The sequence below is a fragment of the Carcharodon carcharias genome, chromosome 4, assembly GCF_017639515.1.
Source record: "Carcharodon carcharias isolate sCarCar2 chromosome 4, sCarCar2.pri, whole genome shotgun sequence".
Classification (NCBI taxonomy): Eukaryota; Metazoa; Chordata; class Chondrichthyes; order Lamniformes; family Lamnidae; genus Carcharodon; species Carcharodon carcharias.
In genome coordinates this window covers 49,375,703-49,389,894 of record NC_054470.1, presented here as the reverse complement: position 1 = coordinate 49,389,894, position 14,192 = coordinate 49,375,703, and the positions used below count along the sequence as shown (strand labels likewise).

At 41.6% G+C, this 14,192-nt stretch overlaps 1 protein-coding gene across 3 annotated transcripts in view; it reads right to left on the bottom strand.

The window, feature by feature from the left end:
- The window catches only part of dock8 (dedicator of cytokinesis 8), a 312,431-nt gene that overhangs the window by 36,779 nt on the left and 261,460 nt on the right, over positions 1-14,192 (bottom strand). For all 3 annotated transcript variants that reach the window (XM_041186616.1, XM_041186617.1, XM_041186618.1), the window contains 6 exons: positions 11,230-11,412; positions 10,086-10,218; positions 8,679-8,766; positions 5,471-5,567; positions 3,962-4,096; positions 2,831-2,983 (listed from right to left, as the gene is read on the bottom strand). In XM_041186616.1, the coding sequence (XP_041042550.1) occupies positions 2,831-2,983; positions 3,962-4,096; positions 5,471-5,567; positions 8,679-8,766; positions 10,086-10,218; positions 11,230-11,412 (789 nt within the window). The remainder of the gene's footprint in view (positions 1-2,830; positions 2,984-3,961; positions 4,097-5,470; positions 5,568-8,678; positions 8,767-10,085; positions 10,219-11,229; positions 11,413-14,192) is intronic.

Genomic DNA, 14,192 nt, shown 5'->3' with positions numbered 1-14,192 from the left:
TGTCAAGGGCAGTCACTCTTACCTCACCTCTGGTGTTCAGCTCTTTTGTCCAGGTTTGAATCAAGGCTGTAATGAGGTCAGGAGCTGAGAGACCCTAGTGGAACCCAAACTGAGCATCAGTGAGCAGGTTATTGCTAAGCAAGTGCTTCTTGATAGCACTTTGATGATCCCTTCCATCACTTTATTGATGATTGAGAGTAGAATGATGGAGCGGTAATTGGCCGGATTGGATTTGTCCTGCTTTTTGTGTGCAGGCTATAGCTGAGCAATTTTCCACATTGGCAGGTAAGATGCCAGTGTTGTAGTTGTCCTGGAACAGCTTGGCTAGGGGTGCGGAAAGTTCTGGAGCACAAGTCTTCAGTACTATTGCTGGAATATTGTCAGGGCCCATAGCCTTTGCTGTATCCAGTGCCTTCAGCCATTTCTTGATATCACATGGAATGAATTTATTTAGCCGAAGACTGGCTTTTGTGGCTTCTGTGATGTTGGGGACCTCGGAATGGAGCCAAGATGGATCATCCACTTGGCACTTCTGGCTGAAGATTATTGCAACTGCTTCAGCCTCGTCTCTTGCACTGATGTGCTGGGTTCTCTCATCATTGAGGATGGGGATATTTGTGGACCTTCCTCCTCCAGTGAGCTGTTTAATTGTCCACAACCATTCACAACTGGATGTGGCAGGACTGCAGAGCTTAGATCCGTTGGTTGTGGAATCACTTAGCATTGTCTATCGTATGCTGGTTACAATGTTTGGTACACAAGTAGTCCTGAGTTGTAGCTTTACCAAGTTGACACCTCATTTTTAGATATGCCTGGTGCTGCTCCTGGCATGCCCTCCTTCACTCTTCATTGAGCCAGGGTTGTCCCTCTGGCTTGGTGGTAATGGTAGAGTTGGGGATATGCCAGGCCATGAGGTTACAGATTGTGTTTGAGTATAATTTTGCTGCTGTTGATGGCCCACAGCATCTTATGGATGCCCAGTCTTGAGTTGCTAGATCTGTTCAAAGTCTATCCCATTTAGCACGGTGGTAGTGTCACACAACATGATGGAGGGTATCCTCAATGTGAAAGCGGGACTTCCTCTCAACGATGACTGTGCAGTGGTGCTCCTACTGATGCTGTCATGGACAGATGCATCTGCGGCAGGCAGGTTGGTGAGGTCAAGTATGTTTTTCCCACTTGTTGGTTCCATCACCACCTGCTGCAGACCCAGTCAAGCAGCTGTGTCCTTTAGGATTCATCCAGCTCAGTCAGTTGTTGTGCTACTGAACTACTCTTAGTGATGGACATTGAAGTTCCCTCACCCAGAATGTATTCTGTGCTCTTGCCCTCTGTGCTTCCTCCAAGTGGTGTTCAACATGGAGGAGCACTGGTTCATCAGTTGAGTGTGGTTGGTTGGTTGGTGGGGGGGGGGGGGGGGTGCTATACATGGTAATCAGCAGGAGGTTTCCTTGACCATGTTTGCTCTGATGCCATGAGACTTCATGGGGTCTGGAATCAATGTTGAGGACTCTCAGGGCAACTCCCTCCCAACTGTATAACACTGTGCCGCCACCTCTGCTGGATATGTCCTGCTGGCGGGTATCTAGGACATTGTAAGGTATGATACCATGAGTATGACTATGTTAGGCTGTTGCTTGACCAGTCTGTGGGACAGCTCTTCCAATTTTGGCATAAGCCCCCAGATATAAACATGGAGAACTTTGCAGGGTTGACAGGGCTGAGTTCGCCATTGTTATTTCCAGCGCCTAAATCGATGCCAAGTGGCCCATGCAGTTTCATTCCTTGTAGACTTCCTAGTGGTTTATACAACTGAGTGACTTGCTGGGTCATTTCAGAGGGCAGTTAAGAGTCAACCACATTGCTGTGGGTCTGGATTCACATGTAGGCCAGACCAGATAAGGACGGCAGAATTTATTCCCTAAAGGGCATTAGTGAACCAGATGGATTTTTATGACAATCGACAATGGTTTCATGGCCATCATAAGATTTTTAATTCCAGATTTTTATTGAATTCAAATTCCACCATTACTACTCCAGTGACGATATCACTACACCACCGCCTCCCCCGAGGTGGTCAATAAAAAACTATTTTGACTAAAATATTTAAGAAAAAAATCATCACCCAACGTGGAACTCAAAACAATGACCCTGTAGTTAAAAGTCCCATTATCTACCAAATGAGCTACCCAAGTTGTGCAGTAACCTCCTGCACAAAATCCTTATACACTGGATGTATCTTAAGGAGGCAGCACTCACATAAAATCACATTGTTTTTGAGATCACATCACAGATTGGGAAGTGGGATGAATTATTGCTGGCATTTTTTTTATATGTACTACAGTGAAATCTATGACAATCTAAATTCCTGCAGCTGACCAGAGAGGCTTCAGGAACAGTTTGTGTATGCGCCAGCGGCTGTTGCGTGGGCCAAGCGTGCATGTGCAACTGTTTCCTGCTGCCTTTCCGGTTGGTGGCAGGAATTACAGTGTGGATACAAATCAGAGCCATCTCACCACAATTTATGCCTATTGTGTTAGTGAGAGGTGTGTGAAGAAGAATGAGCCATAATGTTGCATTTACCTGCTGCCAATAGCCTTGCATTGCTGCCAGCACTATGCGATAAATGTAGTGCTGCTACTGCCTCAAGAAGTAATTCTAAAAGCAATACGAATGTTTATCCCATGGCACTGACCATCATTATTTATTGGCGATGCTTTCTACACAGAAGAACGATATGGTTTTCCCGAGCCTGGGTGTGATTTGTTGTTGCTTATGGCCAACTCTACAGCCGTTACCATACTTTCTGAATAAAAATAAGAAGCCTTACGCTGATTGTGCTAAAGCTGTGTCTCATGATGAGGTAGAGTGTGGCACAGGCTTGGGTACGGGTGCTGTCCATGCTGCTGCTGCAGTGGTCTAAGACTCTCTGGCACATGTCAGAACACTGCTCTGCCTCCTCCTCAAACAGCACGTCTGCATACTAGTGAAACAAGAAAACAAGAACATGGAAGTGTCAGAATTTCAATCAACAACAACAACTTGAAATTATGTATTGCCTTGAAAGTAAAAAAAGGCCCCAAGCCACTTCACAGATGTTGATTCAAATGAAATAGGCCTAAAATATCCAATCAGTGTGTTTCGTCATAGTGCTGTATTGACTGTCATTCAAGAGTCTAATAATTCTTATTATTCAAGAAATGCAAGATAGGGCTGATTAAGCAGTTTAATATATCTAAAGAGCTTTTGGACATCAGGTGTAATTGCTTCAGAATATCAGCTGCTGAAGTCTGGGGCCTTCTATATGCAGTGTCCTATTGTGAGCATTTTAAGAATATGCAGTGCTTTATATCACAACACTGACCAATTTTATTTAAGCTGGAAAAACAAGCCATAAAGAGATTAGTGCCTGACCAACACTCTAGATAACAGTGCTTCAGGGCAATATTTCAGGTAGAAATGCTTTCTTCGGTATGTTTCTGCATTATCCCCAATGTTTCACTGATAAATTAGGCCTTTTTTCAGGGACAGTGCCTTGGCACATGGCAGCCCCTGTGGCTGCCTCGGGGCTGTTTCCGGGTGCCTCCCTAGAATGAAGATCCCATTACTCGCGCCACTTTTTCCTGAGATGGGTGCAGCAAGCCAGGAAATTTCCTGACTCTGCACGCTCACCTCATGAGCCAAAATCCAGGCCTGAGTGGAATTGGCAACTGGCGTTGAATTAGGCCAGTTTTGTGCTGTCTACCCTGTGCCCAATGGAAAATAGTTTGGAATTGCCCAAATTACTCCAAAGAAAACTTAAATGTTGGTTGGATTTGAACCTAGAAACCAGAGGTGAAAGAGCAGTGTGCCAAATCATAAAAACAGTCAGCAAATCTTAAATTATTCCAAATGATTTCATTATCCAGCTCCTATTCTGTGCACTGTCCTTAAAGTTAAAACACAAAGTTATTGGTTTTACCTTGGCCATGAGGGCTCTCAGTGTGCTGAAGCAATGTGTCAGGTAGCAGGAGCTCTGATTGCAGCCCAGGCTATGAAGCAGGACCCTGAGAACACTTCCTAAGACATTGTCCTTACAATCAGACATCGAAATTGCCTACAATAAGGAAAGAATAAAGATCTTTGAAGGCATTTAGATTATTTAATCCATGGGTCACCACACACAACATTTTATCCTGTAATGTGAACAATTGTTGAATATTCCAATAGTACATGAGTAATGAGATCTTTCAATGTCAGAAAAAGTAACGAGTCCAACAGTAATTTCCTGATCATGGTTCCTCAACGATATATTCAATACTCACTATATAAAAAAGAGAAACAGATAGAGAAAAGTATGTTTCTCTCTAACTCCTTTCAAAAAGGTTACAATCATTCTTGATTGCTATCTAGTGTCCTAGAAACATAGAAAATGTGTTAGAAGTGTGCAAATTTGGGGATTCAGTTAAGAATAACTTGCCAACACTCACCACTGAAGCGGAACATGAATAATTATAAGATTGATCACATGGGTCCACCTTCATTAGAAAGTGACTGACGACCATGAAGCAGTACCCCGGCAAGGGATCAACAACTTTGAGGGAGGGAGCGGGGAGAAAACCAGTAAGAGAAAAGCTCTTTACTATTAAGCCTGCTATCTTAACTAACAAATGTAATATAAAGTGGTTAAACTGATTAGATCAATTCTATAAAAGTTGGTGGATCAAGCTTAGTCATAGCTCTCATGCAGCATAGAATAAAGCAGGTGTAATTAATATTTGGTGAAAGCCTCAAACAGTTCAAATCAATTGGTTTACAGGTGCAAATCAGACAGCCGCAATTCAAATTTCTCCCCTCGTGCATCGGAGCTAGTGATTCTCCCTTTAACTGCTACACCATTCATAAATTTCAAAATATGAACAATGTGCGCAGAAGTCAGATTAGAAATATTTCTGTTTTTACCATCAGCCCTTCATATAAAAATTATTTCCACCTTTATCAGTCTTCCTTAACAGACCCTATCTCTCAGATGAAAGGACATGTCAAAAGCTTATTGCTAATTCTCCAACAATACTGCATCGTAGCTAAGAAGTGGGAAAGAGATTCTCTGACTAACTATCTTTCTCTACCGCCTTCCCCAAAAACATCTATGAAAAGACAGCTGCATACTGAATGAGTATACTGTAGCTGGTGATAAATTATACCAAGTAAAGCCTCTCTTTTGACAAACAGCCAATTCTGGGCCATTCCAATCATATATACACACGTACTGTTTTGGCACCAGTGCACTCAGTTTGTTAGTGCAGCACCAACACTAAACAATAACTACAACAACCCTAGTGATAAACATATCCAAGTATGAGGCATTAAGGCATGAATGAAAAAATGCCTATTATTCAGAAAGAAAGCAAATAGTGCAAGTCATTAATTGATATTTCTTCAATATAAACAAGTGTAATGGAAGAAGTCATTGTCGTTATACTAATGTTACCTGTATAATTATTTCCAGTGTATCTAAAATAATTAGATTAGCCTCTGTAACCAGATTTCCAGAGACCAGAGCTTCCTGATCCAGGTCTGCCTTAGTTCTGAAAAAAAGGCAAAAGAAACATCAGCCACTACAGTATATGTTATATTTTATAAATTATTATTTTAACTCTAAATACACAAATTGGCTTTTAAAGTTTGGTCACAAGACTAGCCTATGCGGTGCAGTGGTGGGGTGTCAAATTAATGCTGTTATTAATTGCTACCAAAAATAACTTCCATTTACATATTTCCTTTCACATTAAGAAAAAGTCCCATGCCACATTACAGAATAGACATGGAAAATGGATGCAGAAGCTGAGAAGAGTGATCATAAGCATAGTTGATGAGATGGGTTCTGAAGAAGATTTTACAGGAAGAGAGATATGAAGAGACATAGGGGCTCAGGGAAGGAACTCCACAAAGTAGGAACCAAGACAAAGATGCATATGGACAAATTTTGCATCATTTGGAGTTTATGGAAAATGAAGGATGGAGACCAAGAAGGAAAGTGTTGGAATAGTCTGGTCTAGAGGTGATTGGAGGCACGTAAGAAGCTATAAGTGGCAAAGGGACTAAAGTGGAAGCATTTGTTGGTACAAAAGTTGAAGTAGCTAGTTTTAATGATGGAGAGGACCTGAAGCTCAGCTCAGGACCAAACAGGATTCCAAGGTTGGAAACAATCTAGTTCAACCTGAGATGATGATTGGGAGATATCGGGTGGGCGGGGGTCATGTTGTTGGGGGAGGCTGTGGTGTAGAGTTTGTGGTGGATAGCGAAGGTGGTAGCTTTCAAATGGTGGTTAAAATTTTGCAAATGTTACATCCCTGTATAAGAAAGGGAGAGGGATAAACCCAGCAACTACAGGCCGGTCAGCCTAACGCGGCTGCTGGGGAAACTGAGACAATAATCTGGCTTCAAATTAGCTGGCATTCAGGAAATTGAGAGCTAATAAATGAAAATCAGCATGGATTTCTTCAAAGAAAATTGTGTTTGTCTACCTTGATTAAGAGTTCTTTGATAGAGCAAAGAAAAGGATTAATGAGGGTAGTGTTTTTTAATTTTGTGTTTATAGTCTCCCAAAAGGTGTTTGACAAAGTACCACAATATAAACTTGTTGGCAAAATTAAAGCCTATGGATTAAAGGTCTACGGCAGCATGGATACAAAATTGGCTCAGAGACAGAAAGTAGCGTTTAGTGGTGAACAGTTGTTTTTCAAAGTAGAGACAGCTACCCCAGTGTAATGTGTCCAAGTTTGCTGATAATACAAAGCTAGGTGAGAAAGTAAGCTACAAGAAGGATACAAAGAGACTGCAAAGGGATAGAAACAGGTTAAATGAGTGAGTAGAAACGTGGCAGATGGATTATAATATGCAGAGATGTGATGTTACCCACTTTGGAAGGAAAACTGGTAGAATATTTTTTCAAAGCTGAGAGACTGGAAAATAGGTAGCCAGAAGGACCTGGGCAACCTTGTACAAAAATCACAGCAAGTTAACATGCAAGTGCAGCAAATAAATTGGAAAGCGTATGGCATGTTAACCTTTATTTCAAAGGGATTTAAATATAAAGCTAAAGAAATCTCAGTGTAATTATTTAGGGCCTTGGTGAGAACACACTGTGTTCCTATGTTCGACACCTGGAATATCATGTAAAGTTATGGTCTCCTTACCTCAGCAAAGATATACTTCAGGGAGTACAATGGGTTGAGCAATTGTCTTACAAGGAAAAACTCAGTAGAGTAGGTCTGCAATTTCTCAGAATTTAGAAGAATGAGAGGTGATTTTATTGAAACACATGAAATTCTTAAGGGGCTTGCTTGACAGGGTAGATAATGGAAGGATGTTTCACCTGGCTGGGTAATCTAAAACAATGGGTCAAAGTCTCAGACTAAGGGGTTAGCCACTTAGGACTGAGATGAGGAGAAATTTCTTCACTCAAAGAGTTGTGAATCTTTGGAATTCTCGATCCCAGAGGGTGGTGGATGTTCAGTCACTGAGTATATTCAAGACACAGATCAATAGATTTTTGGATACTAAGGGAATAACGGGATATGGGGATAGTGCAGAAAGGTGAGGTTGAGCTGGAGATTAGTCAGGATCTTACTGAACGGCAGAGCAGACTTGAAGGGCTGAATGGTCAAATCCTGCTCCTATTACTTATGTTCTTGTACAATGGCTGATGATATTGGGATCTCTGCTTTTTTAATATATTCATGATCTGGACTTGAGTTTACAGGGCATAATTTCAACATTTGCAGATGATACATAACTTGGAAATATAGAAAACAGTCAGGATAGTGATGGACTTCAGAAGGATGTAGACTGGTGAAGTGGGCAGTCGGATGGCGGATGAAATTTTATGTAGAGAAGTGTGAAGTGAAGCAGTTTGACAGGAAGATTGAAGACAGGCAGTCTCACATAAATGGTACAATCTGAAAGGGGTGCAGGAACAGAGAGAACTGGGCTTCTTTGTAAACAAATATTTGAAAGTGGCAGTTCAAGCTGAAAACACTGGTAAGAAGCATATGGGATTCTTGGCTTTATTAATAGAGGAGTGGAGTACAAAAGCAAGGAAGGATGCTAAACTTCTGTAAAACACTGGTTAGGCCTCAGCTGAAGTATTGTGTTCTATTTTAAACATCACAGTTTAGGAAGGACACCAATGCCTTACAGTGTACAGAAGAATTATTAACAAAGATGTGGGCCTCCAGTTAACTGGAGAGACTGGGCAAGCCAGGGTTGTTCTTCTTAGAACAGAGAAAGTTAAAAGGAAATTTGGTAGAGGTGTTTAAAAATATGAAGGACTTTGATAGAGTGAATAAGGGGAAACTCTTCCCCATGCCAGAAGTTCAGTAACCAGAAGACATGGATTTAAGATGTGACAAATAAAACCAGAGATGACATGAGGAAACAATTTTTTATACTGCGAGTTGTTGAGATCTAGGATGCACTGCCTGGAAGGGTGGTAGAAGCAAATTCAATAGTAACATTTAAAAGAGAATTGGATAAATACCTGAAGGGCAAAAATGCAGGCCTATGGGGAAAGACCAGGGATTAGCACTGATTGGATAGCCTTACAAAAGTACCAGCATATATCGAGCAAATGGCTTCCTGCTGTGCTGTATCATTCTATGTTTCTATATGGACAAATCTTTTAATTAGTCACATACTTTTCTTGTCTCTCATTGCCCTGTCGCCACTGTGTTTGATCTTTTCTCCATCGTAGGTTTTCATTTATTCCAAAGTTTCTTTCATTTCCTGCAACAAATACAATTAATAAATAAGCAAAGACTTAGTTAAGCTGGAAGTTAATGTAATTGACGTGGATTCAGTCCACAGGTTGGAGAAACCCATGTTGCTTTGGAGGCGGACGCCTGACTGGATTAAGTGTCTGTTAGGGTTGCAGGGGAGGGGATCACAGGGGATCAGAGGCGAGAGCAGGGGGATGACTTTCAGTGGCAAACCCTCTGCCCGATGCCAGGTCCCTTGATCAGGCACTAAGTGCCTTTGAAAAAGGAACACCCCCCCGAAGGCCACAGGAAAACCTGATAGGGTTTGCCTGACAGCCTTCTGGAGGCAATGGAAAGCTGCGAGCAGGTAATAGCTGAGATACTAAGTTCCAGTGGGCTCGCAGGTAATTTTTTTCAGGGCGAAAGGCAATGGGCAGGATTTTCTGGCCTTGACACTGGTGGGCATCACTGCGGGTGGGACGGGGAAATTCGTTAAAAGTCAACGGCTCTCCAAATTTTCCTGTCCCACCCACAACAATGCACACTGCTGGCAGGGCTGGAAAATCCTAGCAAATGTAAGACATCAGTTACAAATAATAATGTCTGTTAACAAAAATAAAAAATTAAAGGTATTTAACTGTGAAGCATAGAAATTATTTTTAATTGATGAATTAAGTTCAGGTATAAAAGATAAAATTTGGAAACAAATGATCTGTGCCACCCATTTATTTCTTCCTTTTGGCTTCTCCCATTTTACTTGGAGTCACCATAGTTATGATTGATCACCCTTCTCGATCTCCTTTGTCAGTCACCCATTCCTCTTCCAATTCCATTGTGTTAAAGTCTCTTGTCACTGGTTCTTCCTATCTGGTCTTAGGCCTTCCTCTTTCTGGCAGTCCCACGACCGCCACTTGCTCACCACATTTCCTATCTCTATCCACAACAGGTGACCATACCATTTCAATCTCTTCTCAGCTACTTTCTTTGTTGCTCCCACAATCTTCACTGAATCCTGATGTACTGGATCCTGATTTTGTCCTTTCTCATTACTCCACACATCCATCTTAGCATCCGCAACTCATTAGTATCCATTCGGTGTTCCTCTCTGCTTGATATTGCCCGGGTTTCTGCACTGTACAATAAGGCTAGTCCCACAACTGTCTTGTAGATTCTTCCTTTCAGTTTCAGCATTACATTTCTAACAAATAACACTCCACTGCACTTCTTCTAATTACTCCAACCTATCTGTCATTTAGACAGATAGCACTTCTGACTGGGATAAGCGATTGTCCTAAAGCAAAGGAATTTATTTTACTAGGGAGCTACAAAGGGAGGTGAATGTCCTACCTGGGCCACGGCACCGCTTCATCATTTCTCCTCGGGCTCCTGCATTTCCCAGAAGCACTTCCTCTAGACGTGCCTTAGTATGCTTGCTTTTTTGGAGGGCTTGTGTGCTGACTTTATCTGAAGTTACTTTGCCCTGAAATGCAAAAAGGCAAATGACAGTTTTCTTCTAAAACAATAGTCCAATGCCGTAATTTCACTCTATACCAAGTGCTATAGCATTTTCCAACTTTTTTCCTGAAATTGGAAGTAAATTTACAATGCAAATAATAGTTAGGCTATGCGATACGGTCATGTGGTAACTGTTAGTCCAGCTGTTAAAGTAATCTAAGGAATCTCTGATGCAATTTCGCCATATTTTATACATGTGGACCTGATTGGGAGGATAAATAACATGGGGCTGAAAATCCATTGATTCTCCAGCATATTTCCACTTTAATATTGTTGGGAATATGCCTGATCGGTTGGATAAAAAGTTAGGTTCTGGATATGTCTGGCTCTGGCCTAGCATTGATGTATCTATGATGGTGCCTTGAAGACAAAGTCTCCGCCTACTCCAAACAAGGCAATAGATGTACAGGTTGGGAGTGGGTATTTCATCTGTCAGGAGTTCCCACAGCTCTAGTCCTGAAGGTACCAGCTGTCTTGTCAGCGTGAGGATGACTTATTTACGAGGTGACCTAAGTGCAGCTTCGAACCATAGGTATAGACCGCTGAAATGGGTGTATAAGTGACTGGCCATTGTGTAGGCAATGTATACATGCCAAGTCAGCGTAGATGAGTTTTCTGCAAGGAGTGGTTGGCATGATGGTTGTAGTTTATTTATAGAAGTATTAGTATGGCATACTAACGCATTGTAGTATGCAGAGGTAAAACAAAATGACAGAAACTTGATTTAATGTTAGAAAATGCTGCAAATGCACATCAGGGCATCAGCAAAGGATCTCAATTAAAAAAATGATCTTGTCTGTTCTCGATTTGGATGCTAAGTGAACTGCTTGGTACTTCTGGGCTTTTTAATTTTTTTAATTTACATATCCCAGTACACTGCCCCTTATTTTAATCCCTTATTTAAACACAGGTGTAATGTTAAATATGTGATGGTACAATTCCACAATAAACACAGCAATAACATTGGCATTCTTACCCTGTACTCAAAACAGGAAACACAGAGATACAGCAGGTCTAAGACCTTGTTGAGTTGGGTCACAGGAAGATCTGTAGCCCATTTTTTGATAAGAGTTTGATCAGCGCTTTTCAGGATCCACAAAAAGGAAATCAGCAAATCCCGACTAGCATCAGCAGCCAGTGGAGTTGCCTGTTTGCTTGACTGCAGAGAAATAAAATGAAACAATCATACAAAATCTTAACTTCGTAGTACTACAGATGAATCTTGTGTAGGCAACTTGCTTTGCAATGGTTGAATCTAGCGTACAAAGTTTACTTTACAATGTGCAAGGGCAAAAGGAAATCCACAACCATTGTAGGGGAGAAATCCTGCTGGGTCCACCTGGTCTCCTGCCATAAATTTTATGGAAGATTGGCAGAAACCCCAGAGAAATAGTGGGAGTTTTTCTCCATATACACAATTTCTCCAATGGGGGTAGGGGATTCCATCAATTTTCTGCCAGAGAATCCTTGCAGAAATCTCTGGCATGAAAGAATGAACTAAAACAGCAAATGCACAACAGTTTGATCAATGTAGATTATTATTTTGATTGCATTACCTTATCAAATTCAGTTGCTGATGAAGGGTTGCACATGAATCATTAATTTACTTTTCAATTCCAGGAATGTGACCTTTTGGATATTTACATGCTTTAGAATATACTCCATCTACCCCGTATTACTGTTGGAAGATGCATAATCCTTTAAGTATGTGTTATGAATGCTGGATGTTATGGATGGTTACGTTTTAAACCATCCCCTTTAATTCAAGGTAAAATGGAGCAATTTGAAGGGGTAAGGGGGAAGAGTGGAAATGAGATCTCCTTCTGCCTGGAGACAAGCCCAACTGATTTGGTTGCCATGGAGACAAGGGGCTCAGGTCATAACATATTCAATTTAACATCTGAACACAAAGAGAAAGGCAACTGTTCTTGCTTTACGCAGGCTCACAGAGGCAGTGAGACTGAAAGAGTTGGCGAAAGAGAACCCACAACAAACACTACTATGCCAAGCAGAAGGAAAGGACTGCTTTTGGGTTAACCATCCAGCAAAGGGCTGGGGAGGATGGAACCCACGTTCAAGGAAATAAGGACTGTGAAAAGTTAGAGAACACGGAATCACCAGATGGAACATTACAACTGGAAGTCCGTTCAATTATACACAAAAGGTTGAGTAAAGAGGACTTCTTTTAAAAAAAAGACTCCGTAAGATTCACTTTGGCAAAGTAGGGAGAATCTAGGATCGGTTCCAAGTCTTGTGTAAAATCAATGCTCCTTGATAACGCGCACAGGTTTTCTGGCAGGCCTGCCAGTGCACAAAACATTTAATCGTGCATTTCCACTAGCTTTTTTTTGTACATCGTCCCCCTCAACTGACTCCTCTGCAGCAGAACTCATGGCAAACTGACACTCATTGGCTCCTCCTCCTCCTTTTTACCTCCTCCACCAAGGCCTCCAGTTCAGTGCCCCAGAATCTTGGAGCATGCTGTCTCCCATGTTGTGTCATTATTCAGTCTTTTTTCATGTGACGGTGACTTGTAGAAGGATTTCTTTTTCTAAGCCACAAAGCATCTTCCCTTTAAGAGCTGTAGGTTGGCTTTAAGTAGCGCACGCCAGCTTTAATTCATGCTAGCCTCTAAAGATTTTGGGACCCCATTCAGGTACGCAGCCACGCAACAGTGCAATTAGCTTAGGCTGCATGCTACAATCATGGTAACGAGCAGGTAGCGTGTAGTTGGTGTGCTGCCGATTTCACATTATACGTGCATGGGGTAATCATGCATTGCTTGGGCCCGCTTCTGGGGTTGTCCAATTTAGACCTCTAGATTTACTTTGCAGTTTGCATACTTGGGTGATATTCTGATTTATTTGTGACTAATGAAGGGGAAATTCATACAACAGATGAAAAAGAAAGACTTTCTGTATTAATGTACTACATCTATTACATTGCCACACAGCAAATCTGATTGTAGTTCTGTGATTTGCTGCTGAATAAAGCTGTATTTGGAACTGAGGCACTCAGTGAATTTCATACACATCCCGGCACTAGGGCAGGGCCATTAAGCTAGTGGCTGGTGAATTCCAGAAAGAGATAAGAGGTTTTTGAAATTCCTCTGCATGCCATTTTTATCACACTGTTTAAAATGCAACAAATTCTTGTGGGTATTATTTTAATGCAGTCAATTAGTTCCCTAAAAATAGTTCATTGAGGAATGTGAATTTAATTTGGAGTAGTAAAGAGCCACAGTGCTCTTTGGTTTCCACTAATAAATCAATAAATTAGATTGAAAGGAAGGAAAGCACATTAGAATGGTAGGGTGACCGTTTTGCCACGACTTTCCAAATGGTTTATTAACAATCTCAGCCATGCTATCATGAGAAGTTGCCAAGGGGGGACATGGCACTTCCCTCAGAAGGATTAAAAAAGTTTCTGCATAAGGGCATTGATAGTAAGGCTAACATTTATTCCACACCCCTAGAAGGTGCTGGTAAGCCACCTTCTTGAACCATGTTGTGAAGAAACTCCTACAGAGGGTTAGGCAGGGCATTCCACTATTTTGACCCAGTGATGATGCATAAATTGAAGGTGATGATGCCCTCATTCACCTGTTGCTCTTGTCCTGCTAGGTAGTAGAGGTAGTGGTTTGGGCAGTGCTGTCAAAGAGGTTTAGGCAAGTTGCTGCAGTGCATGCTGCAGAAAGTGTACACTGTAGCCACAATGCATCAGTAGTTGAAGGACTGGGTGTTTAAGGTAATGGATGAACTGCTGATCACGTGGACTGCTTTGTATTGGATGGTGTCAAGCATCTTGAGTGTTATTGTAGATGTAGGCAATTGGATGTGTTCCGTTGCATTCCTGATTTGTGACTTGTAAGTGATGAGGAACCTTTGGGGAGTCAAAAGATGAGCTGCTTGCCATAGAATTCTCAATCTCTGACCTGCT